Here is an 18,916-nt window from a genome sequence, read left to right as displayed (position 1 = left end):
ACCAAGCCTGACAGATCCCAAAGACTGGAAAGAAAACTACTGAGAAATGACACTAAGCTAAGTCAGGAATTGTATTTTCCACAAAATAATCATGAATCCTGCACGGGAATGGACTAGGAGGTTGAGTACCAACAAAAAAATTCCCAGTTCTGCAGAAAAGCATTTAGTAAGTTAAGGACAACCTGGAGAAGGTTTATGCGTACTGGAAGTGCATCGTATGGTCAGATGAGATGAAACTAGAGCTCATTGGTCCTACAGATGTTTGGAGAAGGAACCCTAAGAACACACACACTGAAACGATGGGAGTGCTGTGGGGATTCTTCAGTGTGTCCTGAACTGGGAATCTTGTCAGTGGAAGGATTCATGAAGAAAGAATGATATGTGAAAACAAAGTAAATCACTTTGTCTTCCAGCATGACAACAACACAAAACATACATCTCTCCTGGTTAAGAACTTCCTCCAGAACACCAAGCTGAGCGTCACTGAGCCCTGAAGTCTGTGGGGGAACTGTAGACCGAGGTGAAGGTCAAAGACTCGGAGAACCTTAAAGAAAATTCACCGGTGGGTGAATGCTTTAAGAAGTAACTTCTCACCACATACAGAATCATAATCCATCATTTAGCAGGTGGTTAAACCTCACATAAATATCACCACGGTCTCTATGATCACAGCTGCCTCTCTCTAACACACACTCCCACAGTCATATACTCTTAATCAAAGGCTTCACCCAAACACATGGCCTGAGGCAGTAAAGCAGGAATGGGGGGATGAAAGGTGGACAGCGAGCCCCTTCAGCTCAAGAGCTACAAATAAAGATGAGAGAGGAAAGAAAGGGGAGATGGGTTATTGCTGTGGGTAAGAGTGCAAAGGTACTCCTTCAGGCACAACACACTCTTATTTTCAGCTGACCGTCTGCCTTCAGAAGATTCTTGTTGTGCTTCTCGGGGTCGAGTTCACTCTCGACTTTCTGCTTTTGCTCTGTCACTGTCACTGTTACCACCAGAGCTGTCTATCTTCTTATTCCTTCATCTGCAGAAATGTTTTTAGAGACAGGATTATGAAAGACAGTATGTTGAAAAGCTTATATTACGAAAAAATAAGCAATAAAAGATTGTAAAAAGCTTTTTCTCAAGGAATCATCTTTGCTTTTGGAGAACTGTTTTAAGTTGAGGGTTTCTTCAGATACCATGTCTCTCTCTTACAATCTCTCCAGTCTCAGTGCTGGTCACGTGGTGTGGGCTATTGTCTCACTCTCTGATAGGGTGAGAAACTCTAAACTGCTCACAGGTGACAGCTTGACATCCCACCTCAACCCCTGCTTACTTTACCTGCTTAAGGTAAGCAGCTTTCTACCTGTGGGCATAGGTAGCCTGGCCTTTGTCCAGCTGTTACTAAATGTATTAAATGATCTTAATAAAGAAAAAAATCCCTCAAAATAAAATGTGCTTTCATTATTTTCATTGTTTTGTAGATTGGGAATGGAACCTCAGTGAAGTGGAAAGAGTTGAGCTGTATGAGCAGCTAGAATCTGTCTGGTATGTTAATAACTCAACCATCAGTTGACGACTTCTTCACATGTCCACCTGCAGCTCCAGTCAGACCAGGACCATGGCGATGGCTCAGTAAAGTACGTTCTTTCTGGCGAGGGGGCTGGCACCATCTTTGTCATCGATGAGAATAACGGCGATCTGCACGCCACGCGCCGCCTTGATCGAGAGGAGAAGGCCTTTTATGTCCTCAAAGCCACAGTGGTCAACAAGTGGACGGGTCAAAAACTGGAGCCAGAGACCGAGTTCATCATCAAACTCCACGACATCAATGACAACGAACCAAAGTTCAGCAAAGAGGTGTACACTGCCAGCGTTCCTGAGAGGTCTGATATTGGTAAGCACCTCGCTCACTGCACGTTTCTGCTTTTTGTTTTGGTAACATCTCTCAGTAACAGTCGTGGTAATGCAACTCTTTCAGGTACATCGGTCACCCAGGTGACAGCTACAGATGCTGATGACACAATGTATGGGAACAGTGCCAAACTGGTCTACAGCATCAGTCAAGGACACCCATACTTCTCTGTGGAGCCAAACACTGGTATGTTTGACAGACATCGAGTGCTTGATGATACCGGTCATAACTTTTTGTAAAACGTGTCTTTAGAGAACAAATGATTACATCATATAGTCAGATTCTCAAAACCTTTGGCTGCTTCGTCATGAATCAGAATGATGACTGTGTATCAAGAATTGACTCAAACTGGAAACGTTGTTGCTGCCTTTACCTTTTTATAGAGCTGACCATTGCAATTGTTGTCTGGTCCATTCACTGGACCTGCTGCTGCCATAGCCTGCAGCTTGAAACCCATTAACATTGGCTGCTCTGCACATCCAGCAATCAGCCTAGTTTCATGATACATTCCTCACCTATGAGTAGGGATGGGTATCGTTTAGGTTTTATCCGATACCGGTGCCAAACCGGTACTTTTGAAACGGTGCCGGTGCTTAAACGGTGCTCAAACCGGTGCTTAAAGAATGGAGAACACAAAATTGGTCCAAAAACCTCTCATGTTCAGCTGTTTCCAGAATCTCGACGAAAAGTCGTTTTCCACTTTTTCTTTGGTCATTTTAGCCTTTTTGTCCAGGGTGAAGGGAGTATCTGCCATCAAACAAGAAGACAGCCGCATGTAGCTATGATGATGTTTGCTAGTTCACCTTACATGCATTAATGTAATAACGTGGTTAGCCTACTCAACGTAAATTACACACGAACAACATTAAGCTACTCACGCAGAGAAGAACGGCTGCTGCTGCATCATCATCCTCATCATTTCTGCTACACTGGCAGGGCTAGGGGCCAGGACTCTCCTCTTCGGGTTTTTGGGGGATGTTGCTAACTCCGGGTCGATAACAGGCACCACACCCGCAGTAGATGTGCTCGGTGTGAGGTCTCGCAGCAAGCTATCAAATACGGCGCATTTCTCGGCTTTTAAAAAAAATGCTATGCGTCGCCAGGTGTTTCATCAGATTTGAGGTGTTACCTCCTTTGACAGTATCACAGTATCAGCTTAAAGCACTTGTTGCAGCTGCTGAGTTTGCATCTTTTGCTGTGAAGTACAGCCAGACTTTCACCGCTTCGCCTTGGGCGTTTTTAATCTGTAGCTCTGCTCTAAAAGAACGTACGTACCTGGACCCGCCTACTATCCTCGGAAACGTAAAATGATTGGCTAGAATCTAAAGTCATCACAGCTCAGGAAAATAAAGCACCGAAATGTGCGCTGCTTTTCGGTCTGGTTACTACCGTTTATGTCTGGTTACTGCCATGATGGCACCGGTATCCGGTGCCATCATGGCACCGGATACCGGTACCCATCCCTACCTATGAGACTTGAAACTTAAAGAAGTCCAGTCGCTCCCTGGACTAACATGACCTGGATGACTGAGGCCCTACACAGACATGGAAGGATCATTATCAACTACCTGTAGCTCCCCTCGTCTCCAGATTGGTGTGAACTACTCGTACAAAGTTAGAACTAAAAGTGCGTAAATGGGTCGTTTAAATGGAAAGTAGTAGGAGGAAGTTTGAATTGAAGCAGGGCGACTTTTCATAAAATGTCCGTGTGTACCTTTAAGATTTAATGCTAAACTAAACTAGGCTAATTGTAGCACATGAAACTGATCTCACGCCTGTGACACGTGAGGGACACATCCCAAAATGTCACACTGGACTAATTTCACTGGATTTCACTCTTACATGCACATTTTAATGAGGTTCTTGCACGACACTGTAAAGTTTGGTCTGATACAAAGATACAAAATATACACTTGTTGTGCAAAGATTACTGAGAGGAAAGGCAGATCAGATCGACCTGCTAATTCTTAAAAGGCTCAGAAAGAAATATTTGCAGTGAGCCTGCAGGTTAAGAACTTCTTAATTAGAAACATTTGTGGTGTATTTCATAATGGGATCAGTAACTTTCACCTGTCTGTAAGTAAGAACTGATAAATGTGAGAAAGCTGATCAATTTGCAGGTTTTTACTTTTCAAAGGTGTAAAGTGCAGTGAGGTGACTGTTGTGATTCAGAGAGATATAAATAGACTATGTGAGTCCTGTCATACTTGCCCCGACTGTCAGATGTGGACTGGCCATTAAAACATTTGGGAATTTGTCTTCTGGGCCTTTTTCACGAGCTCTGACATTATATAAGCTTCACACAGACGTGCCACATGTCATCTTAGCTGTGGACACGAGCTGTGTAGAAAGAGCTGCCATCACAATTAAGATGAGTGAGTGGGTGGGTGTCATGTCCAAATACTGATACTTTATATCCTCATAAAATCAACATAATGGTTCAAAATCAGTCTTAAGTTACAGAATGTGGGGAATGAAAATGTGCTAAATGTGAAAATAATGAGCAACATGTTTACAGAAGAGTCATTAGAAACGTTTTAGTAGAATTATTGGAGCATCAAACCCAAACAACAGGTGCACAGATTAATATTTATGGACAGGTTTGAGCGTTTGAGGGCGGAGTCAAGGAGGCCATTTACGTGAAAAAGGAAAGACCATCTCTGAATTGAGGAGGGGGCCTAAGGGTCCATCTGTCACCATCTTACAATGCTGTGTTTGCAGCCATTCTCCAACTCTCTGTGAATGGGACTCATGGTTATTGATCAGTGGGTTTTGGTCAGTGGTCATGAGAATTTGCATATATATGATGAAGGAACTGACCTCCCAGCCCATTGTTCCTTCACTGGGCTGGTTTCAGTCATTATGCAAATGTCCTGTTTATAAGATTGAAACCTGCAGTCAGCTGAGACTGAAGACGTCACCTGATGATGACGAAACGTTTCTCCCAGAAAACGCTACGTCAGGATGAACAGAATCAGCTTTTGGAGATTTATGGACAGACTTAGATTTTAGGAACAATGACATATTACATTACTTATTTGACCACAATAACAAATCATTTGTGTAAAGTGTTCAGATATAAATGAGTGAAATAACATTTAAACCTGATCTAAGCTGATCAATTGTCTTCTCTGGTTTCCTAATCATTATTTTTCATATCATAATATAAACATGTGCTAACACTCAATAACAGGAATAAAATGTGCTCAGGTGATTCTTTCTGTACGCACAAACGTGGACAGCTGCAGATAACACAAACAATCCAAACAAACACATTGTGTGTTTTGTTAAATGAATCATCAGAAATCATAGTCTGGATGTGGTCGTTATTTTCTTCTCTAGGATGTTCTTCACAGTGGGAATTAAAAGGTTCTCAGGGAGCTAATGATGAGCGTGTTTGTAGCAGCTTCATATCATCATTTTAGACAATACATCTTTTTTTGGGCAGCACGGTGGCACGGTGGTTAGCACTGTTGCTGCACAGCAAGAAGGTCCTGAGTTCAATTCCACCATCAGGTCTTTCTGTGTGGAGTTTGCATGTTCTCCCCGTGTTTGCGTGGGTTCCCTCCGGGTACTCTGGCTTCCTCCCACCGTCCAAAGACATGCAGCTTGTGGGGATAGGTTAATTGGATAATCCAAATTGTCACTAGGTGTGAATGTGAGTGCGAATGGTTGTCTGTCTCTGTGTGTTGGCCCTGCGACAGACTGGTGACCTGTCCAGGGTGTACCCCGCCTCTCGCCCTATGACAGCTGGGATAGGCAACTACCATTGAAAACTTAGTGCAACTTCTCTTTGCACGTTTTTGTGCCTCCCACATCTGATAAAGAAAACAGTTACATATACATATATGATTTTATCCTTTCCATTTAAAGATGGAAAACGTGCACTGGAACACTGCAGTACCAGTTTAGCTCTAATGAATATGCTGGCAAGCTTACAGTGTGACATATTCAGGTAAGAAACTTTAACCAAAGAGGAAGATTCGTTTCAGTATTAGTCTAATAAGGTGGTGTTCACAGCTTTAACTTTAACCATCAAACACACTCACTGTACTAGTACAACACTGAGAGCCAAAAACCTGATGAAAAATCAAAAGATCAAGTTTCAAAGTGCCACAGATTCATTTAAAAGGTGAACTTTGTCACTATCACATCACCTTAGTGCCAGTTTAAAGTCTTGAAGCCGACCATTGAAGCTTTCTGTAGGCAAACATAAAAAATGTGATGATATGACTATAAAACCGAGGAATACACCGACATGGTCCCACAGTCAAGCGTACCCTAATGCACATGTGGATGCAGCCACAGGAGCCCCCTGCTGGTCATTACAAAGAATTGAGGCTAAATGTCTCACTTTTCCCCACATATAGAACTGGAGACATTTATCTTAAACTTTGTAGATCTCCAGTAAACAACTTCCTGTTTCGACCCGTGTACACTGAAACAGAACCGTGTCTGTAATGTTTCTGTAGATCCAGATCTTAAAAGATTGAAAGCTGGGTTTAGAGAACTTGTCAGATAATAGGTCCTGTAATATGATTGATTTCAGCTCTAACTAATTGTCTATTGACTTAAAAAAAGGTGTCAGGTTTCACAGTGTGGCAGGCAGGGTGAGACCCAAACACACAAACATAAACTTAAATATAACTTTATTACTGAACTTAAGGAATCAATATGCATAAGACAAAATAGCTTAGGCGAGACTGAAAACCGTTAACTCATAGACGAGGCTCTAACACGTGACCACAGAACACACAATGCACACGGGAAGACCGAGACAATAAATACACAGGAGAGTGAAGTGGACACAACTGTGAACACAGCGGGGACAAATCAGGAGTAACAAGACAGAAGAAGCAAAACTGAACATAAAGCACACAGGGAGAGGAAGTATCAAAATAAAACAGGAAATAAACACTGAAATCAAGACTGAGACACATAAACTTCACACCACTTAACAGGGACAATGCTGGGAAGACAGAGAGGTAAATAAAGACAGAGACAAGACTGAGACGTTAAAAACTAGATACAGAGATATAACTAAATGGTCTGGTTCTTATATAGCACTTTTCTACTCTCCCAGAGTACTCAAAGCACTCTTTCCAACATGTCACATTCTCTTCCTTCTATGCTTTAAGTGCTACCATATATATAGCAATATATATATTGCTATATATATGGTCGTGGCTCAAGAGTTGAGAGTTTGTCTTGTAATCGGAAGGTTGCTGGTTCAAGCCCCGGCTTGGACAGTCTCGTTCGTTGTGTCCTTGGGCAAGACACTTTCCGTTTCCTACTGGTGGTGGTCAGAGGGCCCGGTGGCGCCAGTGTCCGGCAGCCTCGCCTCTGTCAGTGCGCCCCAGGGTGGCTGTGGCTACAATGTAGCTGCCATCACCAGTGTGTGAATGGGTGTGTAAAGTGCTATACAAATACAGGCCGTTTACCATATATTGCCCAAGGATATTTGGCGTGCAGAATAGGGAGAGCCAGGGATCAAACTACCAACCTTCCCATCAGTAGATGACGTGCTCTACCTCCTGAGCTACAACTAGGACATGAAAAGAAAAGTCTGTCTTGAAGCAGGTAAGTAAATCCCCAAAAGTTGATTCTGTTCATCTGGACATTTTCAGTGGGAAACGTTTTGTCACTCATCAGGTGACTTCTTCAGTCTCAGCTGACTGCAGGTCTCAACCTTACAAACAGTACAATGACTGAAACCAACCCACTGAATGACACTACATCCAGATGAACAGCATCCACTTTTTGGGATAAACAGAAGCTTGTGGAGCTCAAACGTGTGACCCATAGAACAGGGAACATAGAACTATAATAGAAAATCAATCAAAAAAAACCCAAATATCCTAAAAACTCAGATCATGACCAAAGGAAAACTGTTGTGCCACAGATGGTTGGTTTGTTTCTCCTCCACCCAAAACAGGAATAAAAATAAAGCCATATTACATCTGAAGACGTGCACATTAATTCACACCAGCAACACGGCAGCACGAGGATGAAAAACAAAATGACTGAACATGAATTTAGATTACAGTTTTGTTTTTTGTTCAGGTGTGATCCGGACAGCCCTGGGTCCTGGTGACATGGACCGTGAGCAGAGGGAGCACTACCAGGTGGTGATTGAAGCCAAGGACATGGGTGGACAGAGAGGAGGCCTCACTGGGAGCACTGTGGTGAAAATCACTCTCACCGACGTCAACGACAACCCTCCCCACTTCACTCAGAGTAAGACAGCAGCACAGACGGAGCACAGTGTGTATATGAGTGATGAAACACATACCCCTATTAATTATACTCAGTTTTATTTCTAATCAGCAACAACAGCTGCCTCAAGGCTCTTTATATTGTAAAGTAAAGTAAAATAATACAAGGAAACAATACAAAAAAAATAGAGAAAACCCCAACAATCATATGACATCCTTTGAGCACTTTGGTGACAGCGGGATCGAAATAAACGTCCTTTAAACAGGAAGAAACCTCCAGCAGAACCAGAATCAGGGAGGGGCCGTCATTGGTTGGGGTGAGGGGAGGATGGACACGCTGTGGAGAGATCCAGAGATTAATAATAACTAATAATTAAATGCAGAGTTGTGTATGAACACATAGGCTGTATCCCAATTCAGGGTCTGCAGCCTTAAAGGCCGCATTTTAAGGCCGATTACGTCACAGCGACGCGACGAAGGCTGTCCCAATTCGAAGGCTGCTCGAAATGCGGCCCTCAAATGCATCCTTCATTTCCCTGAATTTTAAGGACGTGGCGGTGTAGACTTCGTGGCCCAACATATCCCAGAATGCATAGCGCGGCGGTGGGTGTGGATAATTTTGCCGAAAAAACGGCGGATGTGGGGCGCCGAAGAGTAAACTTTAAGTAAGTACTGAATATTACGTCACTTATTTATGTGCAAATGTTTAATAACGAAGAACATTAAAACATTCCTGTTGGCCACATGTCGGCAAAGTCATGTGACATTAGTGACGTTTGTACTAACTTGGTTTTAAAGCCTTTACTTTAAAATATACGCCGTTCAATAGCTGAGCTTAATCAGAGAATGATCAAAGCTCATGTAGAAACAAACAAATGAACAAAAGATTTTCTCCTTCATTTCTGTCAAACAAAGCTGTATGAAACGTTTCCAGCTGTTAGTATCATGGTTGCTAGGCAACCTGGGCAGCGCAACGGAGGCTAGACCGTCCCATTTCACAAGCCTCGCACTTCCGGCCTTAGCGGTCTTTAAGTACGCGGCCCTTGAGGATCGTTGAGGCTGCTTACTTTAAGGCTGCAGACCCTGAATTGGGACACAGCCATAGTGAGTGAAAAAGTCGATTGAAAAAGAAACACCCAGTGCATCATGGGAATCCCCAGCAGCCTACACCTATTGCAGCGTAACTAAGGGCGGATTCAGGGTCACCTGGTCCAGCCCTAACTATATGCTTTAGCATGCATTCAGGTTTTTCCTTAATGTTGTCAGCTGTCTGTATCTTTTTTAAAGCCTTTTAAGAATCCTGTAAATCCCTTTAACAGATCAGGGTTTCGTACTCTATCGCCCCCTGTGACATGTTTTTGTCCTGCACAATTGAGAGAATTATTCTGCAGCCATAATTCTGTCCAAAAACATTCATCAATTGACAAATTGAATAGAATTGTGAGTTAAAACAAAAACTAGAAATCCCCAGACACCTCCGTACCAGAGTGAGTCCCACCGATGTGATGGCGCTGACTGTTTCCAGGTATATACCAGTTCAGAGTTCCTGAATCATCCACGTCCGGCTCTGTCGTTGGGAGAATTCAGGCCACTGATAAAGACATCGGAAAGAACGCTGAGATGGACTTCACAATCATCAGCGGTGACGGGATGGAAATGTTTGACATTTCCACTGACAAAGAAACACAAGAAGGACTCGTCACTGTCAGAAAGGTGAGAGCAACTAAACAGTAAACATTACAAACTGGACTTGAAGCGTTGGGGGTCAAATGATGTTATAATAGAGACCAAAAGAGTCGCTGTGTACTGAAAAGGCAAAGCATGAGTCAAACTATCCATAGCTTTGGCCACCTTCAGATAATACTGGCTTCTTATTTTATATTGATATGTTTCTCACATCACTGGTTGGCTTGAAATTAATTGATCAGAGCTCACACTTTCAACTCATAAGGATCCTGCTAACTAACTAGGGATGGGTATCGTTTAGGTTTTATCCGATACCCGTACCAAACCGGTACTTTTGAAACGGTGCCGGTGCTTAAAGAATGGAGAACACAAAGTTTGTCCAAAAACCTCTCATGTTCAGCTGTTTTTTTGTAAAAAGATAACAATGTTAGCCTTTTCTGCAGCTATGGGGCATATATGGTATCACTCTTGGCTGGAAGCAGCTTAAACAATGGAAAAAACACAAACTTTGTCCAAAAACCTCTCATGTTTAACTGTTTTCCACTTTTTCTTTGGTCATTTTAGCCTTTTTGTCCAGGGTGAAGGGAGTATCTGCCATCAAACAAGAAGACAGCCGCATGTAGCTATGATGGTGTTTGCTAGTTCACCTTACATGCATTAATGTAATAACGTGGTTAGCCTACTCAACGTAAATTACACACGAACAACATTAAGCTACTCACGCAGAGAAGAACGGCTGCTGCTGCATCATCATCCTCATCATTTCTGCTACACTGGCAGGGCTAGGGGCCAGGACTCTCCTCTTCGGGTTTTTGGGGATGTTGCTAACTCCGGGTCAGATAACAGGCACCACACCCGCAGTAGATGTGCTCGGTGTGAGGTCATATACGGAGCATTTCTCGGCTTTTAAAAAAACGCTATGCGTCGCCAGGTGTTTCATCAGATTTGAGGTGTTACCTCCTTTGACAGTATCACAGTATCAGCTTAAAGCACTTGTTGCATCAGTCAAGGACACCCATACTTCTCTGTGGAGCCAAACACTGGTATGTTTGACAGACATCGAGTGCTTGATGATACCGGTCATAACTTTTTGTAAAACGTGTCTTTAGAGAACAAATTATTACATCATATAGTCAGATTCTCAAAACCTTTGGCTGCTTCGTCATGAATCAGAATGATGACTGTGTATCAAGAATTGACTCAAACTGGAAAAGTCGTTGCTGCCTTTGCCTTTTTATAGAGCTGACCATTGCAATTGTTGTCTGGTCCATTCACTGGACCTGCTGCTACCATAGCCTGCAGCTTGAAACCCATTAACATTGGCTGCTCTGCACACCCAGCAATCAGCCTAGTTTCATGATACATTCCTCACCTATGAGTAGGGATGGGTATCGTTTAGGTTTTATCCGATACCGGTGCCAAACCGGTACTTTTGAAACGGTGCCGGTGCTTAAATGGTGCTCAAACCGGTGCTTAAAGAATGGAGAACACAAACTTTGTCCAAAAACCTCTCATGTTTAACTGTTTTCCACTTTTTCTTTGGTCATTTTAGCCTTTTTGTCCAGGGTGAAGGGAGTATCTGCCATCAAACAAGAAGACAGCCGCATGTAGCTATGATGATGTTTGCTAGTTCACCTTACATGCATTAATGTAATAACGTGGTTAGCCTACTCAACGTAAATTACACACGAACAACATTAAGCTACTCACGCAGAGAAGAACGGCTGCTGCTGCCTCATCATCCTCATCATTTCTGTTACACTGGCAGGGCTAGGGGCCAGGACTCTCCTCTTCGGGATTTTGGGGGATGTTGCTAACTCCGGGTCGATAACAGGCACCACACCCGCAGTAGATGTGCTCGGTGTGAGGTCTCGCAGCAAGCTATCAAATACGGCGCATTTCTCGGCTTTTAAAAAAAACGCTATGCGTCGCCAGGTGTTTCATCAGATTTGAGGTGTTACCTCCTTTGACAGTATCACAGTATCAGCTTAAAGCACTTGTTGCAGCTGCTGAGTTTGCATCTTTTGCTGTGAAGTACAGCCAGACTTTGACCGCTTCGCCTTGGGCATTTTTAATCTGTAGCTCTGCTCTAAAAGAACGTACGTACCTGGACCCGCCTACTATCCTCGGAAACGTAAAATGATTGGCTAGAATCTAAAGTGTATGACAGCTCAGGAAAATAAAGCACCGAAATGTGCGCTGCTTTTCAGTCTGGTTACTACCGTTTATGTCAGAACCGGTGCCATCATGGCACCGGATACCGGTACCCATCCCTATAACTAAGTCTGTTTTACATATGCTGTTAAATACAAAGCCCATGCCGTGTTGTAGAAATGTGTGTGTTCCTATGTGTCCTCACAGAGTGTGTCAACATTGATACAAACTGTTTTAGTGACAAACCTCTGACCCACTATCACCACAGCAACCTGACAGCACCAGCTGCTCTTACAGATAGTTTATATGACCATGCCACACTTGTATACACTATATCTCTCGGCTAGCTGTTGTCTCATTTATCTGTCTACATGCATTTGTTGGCCTCAGTAGACATTGATGATTGCCGACGAATGTTCAGGCTGGCTGTATGTTTCCACAGACATCTTTACTGAAAGCAGTCGTTCTCTCTTTGCCTTTGCAGCCTTTGGATTATGAGAAGAAGCCATCATACACGATAGAGATCCAGGTCCAGAACAGCCAGGAATATGTTCGCTTCGTGTCCTCGGGCCCAAAAGACGTGGCTACGGTTCGGCTGGCCGTGGATGATGTGGATGAGCCGCCTGTGTTTAAAAAAACCAGCTACCTGTATGAGGTGAAAGAAGATGTTGCGGTGGGCACAGTAGTGGGCTCAGTCAGCGCCATGGACCCCGACAGAGCTCGCAGCGTTGTCAAGTAAGGCAAAATGTCTTTTTCTGCTCCAACCACACGAACTAAAAAAAGGAAATTATATGATGGCAGTTTTGAATTTCAGATTGTAAAGTCTCACTGGTCTCGACTCCAGCTTGTGTCTTTATACAGACTACAATCGTTTTTTTCTTGTGGGCTTTAATGTTTTAAGTTCATGAGTTGCTGAGTTTACCACACGCTATGTTTTGTGTTATAGACAAAGATGCTACTTAACGTCAGAGCCTTAGTACTTTTGTTCTCGTATTTAGACAGAAGTCATATATGATATCTATGATTGCAAAGCTCAGGCAGAGATGTTGGAACCACGAGAGGAAAAATGTATATTCCACAACATTTGAGAGAAGCTTGGGGTTAGTATCAAAGATATTTGGCATGCAGACTGGAAGAGCCACCAACCTTCCAATCAGCAGATGACCTGCTCTACCTCTTGAGCTACAGCCACCCCAGACCCAATGCAAGTCGCATTTATGGTAAAATTAGCATAAAGTTTAGGTTTCGGATAAGAGTTTGAAACCTGCTGTGATGATTAAATTTAAAGAAGCTTGAAAATGCATGAACATTTCTCACAAAGATAATCAAATCATTCAATCAAAAGGTTTATTGTCATTTTGTATGTTATTTCAAAAAATACTCAGACTGAAACGAAATACTGTTTCTCACCAGCCTCTACAGTAATCAATACAATTTTTTTTAAGTCAATGATAAATTGCAGTGATAATAAGGATAAAAAACATCGATTCATAATCTAAATTCTAAAACGAGCTCAGCAGTCTGCCACAAGGTGGCAGCAGTCCTTTCATAGAAGAGGATCATTAGATCAAATGGTGTGTGTATCTGAGGAGTATATTGTGTGTGAATAGCTGAGTGGGTGGGGAGGGGTGCTCTTGTACCTCTTGCCAGACAGCAGGAGGGAGAACAGGCCATGAGGGGTGGTGGGGGTCTCTGATGATGGAGGTAGCTCTGCGTATGCAGCCCTGTTTGTAGATCTCCTCCAGAGACGAGAGAGGGGCACCAACAATCCTCCTGGCAGTCTCAACCATCCAAAGCAAGATGTCAAACTTTGTGTCAGGATGTTTTCAAACATGTGTGTGGGTGCGTGTGTCCTTCGCCCTACAGCAGGGTCGGCAACCTTTCTGATGATGAGTGCATCTAAAATTCCCTCAGAAGTCAGTGTGCCGTATGATTGCATTAGCAATAAATTTAATAACGCTCTATATGAACAGTTACAAACTATATAAAACCACTTTATAGAATTATATTTGTTCACAGATGTTTGCAGCTGTCAGCGAATAGTTATCAGCTATTTAGAAACAAAAAAGACTTTTTATCCATAACAGCAAATGAACTGAACAACAGAAAATACAAATGCTATTTATGGTCTCCTCACAGCAATGATAAGAAAAATAAACTGGGCCAATATGGCATGTTTGTTAATACAGGGATACACATGTTAATGTGATCTCTGGTCTCCCACTCAGAGACACAGGTCTCCCAGTGTCCAGCATTCAGACCTGAGGACTCATGTGAGAGAAAGTCTGCTCACACAGACATGTAGAGCCAAACACTGTCAATAAGGCCTCTGCAATGTTCTGAAGACAGTTAAACTTGTCAGGTAGTGACGTCCAGCAGGTGAAAATGCAGCTCCATGAACACGCACAGCTGTGGATTCCAGCTGCGTTCGTAGTTCTGCAAACTTTGACCCCACAGAGTGTAAATTCTGTCTCGAGTCTACGGATGTATCCGTGTATTTCCGTGGTGCTGATGCTGCGCTGAGCCGACAGCTGCTGAAGCTTTTGAAGTGTCAGAGTGTGGAAATTTCAACATCGCTTGAAAAAACTGCCAGCTAGCAACGTCCCTCTCACCGGTAGACAAAGTTATTTTTAGCCAATTACAAGTTGAATCTGGTAGTTGGGGTTGCTAAGATACCGTCATTAAGAAGCGGCACAACTAATGTGTCTATGTGAGCTGATTTGCGATGAGCACCACTGGCCCGGCCTTTTATTTTTTAATGCACCCTCTCAGATTAACTCACTGTGTGTCGTGCCCAGGGCTGGACTGGGACAAAAAAGTCGTCCCGGGCATTTTGACGAGAGACCGGCCCCCCAGGTATTAAAGCCATAAAGCCTTTGAATGAAAACGCTGTTGTGACAGTGATGTACAGTCTTGTTGGTATATGTGTGATTTCTATACATTTTACATCAGAGAAAAACTTTGATTGTAAGATTCAGATAATTAATTAAAGTGAGACATTTTAAATGAGAATAAGAAAGAAAAGTATTTCTTTGTGCCCCCCTCTCCCTGTTAATGCCCTACCTGCCCCCCTGGCAACACTTTGCTAGACCCGCCCCTGCACAGTTACCAGCTGTCAGCTACTTAGAAAAGGATCCTGGTGTTATTTGTCTCTCAGAAACAGTTCATAACTTCAACTCATTCATGTCACCTAAAAGGTAAACCTGTTTCTCCATCACCTGTTCAGCTCTGATGGTTCAGTAAGGACATCTCCTGGTTTCATCTTCATGTTTCCCTCTCACCACATATCCAAACCATCATGACCAGCAGCTTTACAGCTGTGGCTCCAGCAAACATCAGCTGATACTAGAAATTAATATTAAATAAATTCTAAAAACAGCTGATCAAGCTTAAACGTGCTGCTGTTGTTTAGCGCGACATCTGCTGGTTTCCTGTTTCTGGCGCAAAGTGATAAACAAACAAGAGAGACGATCAGCTGATCATTGATCAGTTTCATGATTGAAGTAGAAACAGGAGAGAATGAGAGAAGAAGAGGCAGCTGTGCAGCAAAGACAGAATAAATCCAGCTTTGTGTCTTTTTCATTGTAGCTGAATTACGGGACAAACTGTTCCTTTTCAGCTCAATATGAAACGCGTAATATTTTCTCTGAATACGAGACGATTCCGTTTTTTACAGAACATTTGGCAACTCTACTAACTCACCTTATGAATAAAATAAAGTTCACCATCAGTAACATCATAGCACCACCCAGCTGTATAGAAACTCCGTCATGCTAGCTATTAGCAGTACGAGTTATTTTAACTGACTGTAAAAAGTCAGCACAACGAAAATAAACTCCACCTAAACTTGGTTTATATCTGACCCAGATAAACTGCAGCTCATAACTTCTTACCTGAAGTTCAGTTCACCTGACACTCAGACCGGCGGCCGCCTCGGGTCTCTGCTCCTCCTGCCTCCCCTTTCTCTCATCCACCTGCTGGCCTCAGTGGAAGCTCCAAATAACGGAGTTATTTTTACACATCTGCCAGCATCTGGCCAATTCACCATCCCAGTATGCCCGATGGCCAGCTGTGGCACATGTGCCCAGGGTTGCCGACCCCTGAACTGCAGAGAGTGGAGCAGGCAGCAGTCTCTGTAGATCGGCTAGAACAGAAAATCCAGTCCAAGTTATTTCGACACTAGAAGACAGGTGAAGCACTACCTACAAATGATAACAATTTATTACTTTAAGATGAAGAACTAAACCATGTTCCGGCTGTGTGAAGTGCGACTAAACTACTGCATCTATGCAAGCACCTGCTATCTAAGCAAAGTCAAATTCAGTCAATTACATTTCTAAATATAAACTTTCTGTAATACCTTTATATATTCCTGGCAAAACAGTCGTACAAACTATACAAAGTCCATAAGCTTGTCTTCAGTAAATGTATGTGATATGTGTTTATGAGGAGCCTGATTTATTTGTTTTGGAGATTATGTATCAGAATTTCAGGAGCAGGACCACGCCTCCAAACACGCTCCTTCCTGTTGTCATCTATATACGTTCCCCCAGTTCTGCAAGCTGTTCATTCTCGTTTACGTGCCCCTCCCTCCTTGTTCTTAATTCTTTAACTTCTTCACTCCTATTTAGTCCATGAGGATCTGCCAGGCCCGGGAGCCATCGCCAGTCCTCTTCGAGGCCTTCCCCAAACTGCAGCTCAATTCATGTCAAAGCTTCACTTTTACCTACTAAAATGCTGTCAAACCTCAAACGAGGACGTGGGCCCAGCGAGTGAATTTAGAGATCCCACTCCTCCCTTTCATATACGCTGCACAGCTACCAGAACTTAAACACTTAAACAACCACCCAGAACGTTTTACGACGTTAGAAAGTTATCTTTTTGACACACACACAAAATACAACTGACTCCCACAATGCCTCCTGCAAGCAGTGGTCTACAGGAGGGCTCATGTTGCTCCTTCTGTAGGCTCCTGGCATTAAGACCCAGCTACCAGACATTCTCCCTCTCCAGCTTCCTCCTCCAGGGTGGGGTAACCCTATCCCAGGGTAGGGTACACTGGTCCCTTGGTCTTATTTTATCTACAGGGTTTGGGTGGCAGCCAGTGCTGCCCGATTTCCATCTATCAATGCTGGGTAGTGTCTGAGTTCGAGAGATAATGGCTAGATATAGTCGGACACACCTCAACACACACCTTGGTCTCTGGAACCAGACTCTGTTCCAGTATGAAGTTGCCCACAGTGAGAGGCGACAGACAAGAGTGGGCAAACCACAGTGTGTACAAACCGACAGCATGTTCGAACATAAAGATGCAAAAGAATACAGATCAATGATCACATTTATAATCATATCATCAGATCTGGGGCCATGTGTTATGGACAGCTGAGTAAAGAGAGTGCCTGAGCTGTCAACTGATCACCACTTGGTGGTGAGTTGGATCAGGTGAAGGGGGAGATGCTGGACAGACCCGGCACACGCAAACATAAAGTGAGGCTGTGCTGGGAAAGTCTGGCAGGCCTTTGACAGCACCTGAGGGAGGCTGAGGAGTCTGAATGGGGACTGTGCCTGCCATGGTGGTAATCCCCAAGCCAGACATCACAGGACAACAGAGGTGAAGAGAGCCATCAAGCTGAAGGAGGAGTCGTTGGGCTTGGTTAGCTTGTGGGACTTTGGAGGCAGCTGATAGGTACCTACAGGTCAAGTGGGCGTACCCGAAACAAAAACCCAGGTGTGGGAAGAGTTCAGTCAGACTGTGGAACAAGGATTTTAGATAGCCTTGAAATATTTTTAGCAAATCATCAGGAGACTGATGAGTGGAAAGCAGTGCTCCAGTGACACAGTGGAAGTGGAAGTGGGCTGCTGGTGACTTCAGCTGAGGATATAGTCAGGCAGTGACACTGACACGCCTTCTGGGAAGCAGAGTCTGGGGACTAGAGGGAAGACTCGCCCATCAAGGGGGCGAGGCCACTGAGGTAGTTAAGCCCCGGTCAGTGGGGGGGTCCTTGAGTTCCTGAAGGTTCTGGATGTTGTAGAACTGTCTGGGGTTCTCTGTCACAACCATTACATGGAAATCTGGCCTCATTCAAGTGATGAACATTGCTGCATTAAAAAAAAAAATGGCGTCCTTCCTGTTGTCCCTGTTTGTTTGTTAGTGTAAGATTATTTATGTCTTTTAAACTCACATGAAGGCATTTTATCACAGTGTGGAATGTTCACTGTAAAGTTAGTCTGAAGAAGCATAATTGTTGTTGTTTTTGTTTGTTTTAAGATGTGTGTGTGTGGAGGGCGGGTTAGATGACCCAGTTAATATTTCTAAGTGTAATGTGTCCAGCTTTGGAGAACACAAAGGTTAATTAAGGTTTTGTTTCTATGGCAACCAGTATTTGTTATCGTCAGAAGTTCACAGGCTGCCGGAGAAACATGTGTAAGTAATGCAGCGTATAAACAGCACGCTCGGGCGACTGGTACAGCAGCATATTAACACTGCTGTGGGAGCAAAATAAGCTTTTGCAGCAGTTCAGGCACAGACTAATGCAATGTTTATTGTACCTTTAATTGCTTTAAGATTTTGAATTTTAGCACATCTCCACAGTGTGACACTTTTTACCTGCTTCCCTCCGTCACAGATTGATCCATTATTACTGCGCTGGCGTCTTGACAGGGCGGCACAGATAGGAGGAGGCTATCGGTCATCCCACCGCCTGACTCAACGTTTTCTCACCTTCTCTCTGTCTCACTTGTTAGTTACTCCATTGACCGCCGCACTGACAGGGGCCACCTCTTCAACGTCTATCCAATGAATGGATCTGTGTTCCTGCTCAAACGCCTGGACAGAGAGACGACTGCATGGCATAACATTTCAGTTGTTGCCACAGAGCTGAGTAAGTCCAGTAGGGTCTGGGACTGTCTGCACTGCTCGTGTGATATATTGATAAAGAGTAAAACTGTTAGAGGAGAG

At 43.6% G+C, this 18,916-nt stretch overlaps 1 protein-coding gene across 3 annotated transcripts in view; it reads left to right on the top strand.

Moving 5' to 3' along the window:
• cdh6 (cadherin 6) overlaps positions 1 to 18,916 on the top strand; it is a 56,239-nt gene that overhangs the window by 18,918 nt on the left and 18,405 nt on the right. For all 3 annotated transcript variants that reach the window (XM_085139395.1, XM_085139393.1, XM_085139394.1), the window contains 6 exons: positions 1,591 to 1,885; positions 1,970 to 2,089; positions 7,967 to 8,140; positions 9,644 to 9,831; positions 12,443 to 12,693; positions 18,703 to 18,839. In XM_085139395.1, coding sequence (XP_084995521.1) covers positions 1,591 to 1,885; positions 1,970 to 2,089; positions 7,967 to 8,140; positions 9,644 to 9,831; positions 12,443 to 12,693; positions 18,703 to 18,839 — 1,165 coding nt within the window. The remainder of the gene's footprint in view (positions 1 to 1,590; positions 1,886 to 1,969; positions 2,090 to 7,966; positions 8,141 to 9,643; positions 9,832 to 12,442; positions 12,694 to 18,702; positions 18,840 to 18,916) is intronic.

The sequence above is a fragment of the Neolamprologus multifasciatus genome, chromosome 18 (assembly GCF_963576455.1).
Source record: "Neolamprologus multifasciatus chromosome 18, fNeoMul1.2, whole genome shotgun sequence".
Taxonomy (NCBI): domain Eukaryota; kingdom Metazoa; phylum Chordata; class Actinopteri; order Cichliformes; family Cichlidae; genus Neolamprologus; species Neolamprologus multifasciatus.
The sequence above is the reverse complement of the archived record's forward strand: the minus strand, read 5'-3'. Positions and strand labels throughout refer to the sequence as shown.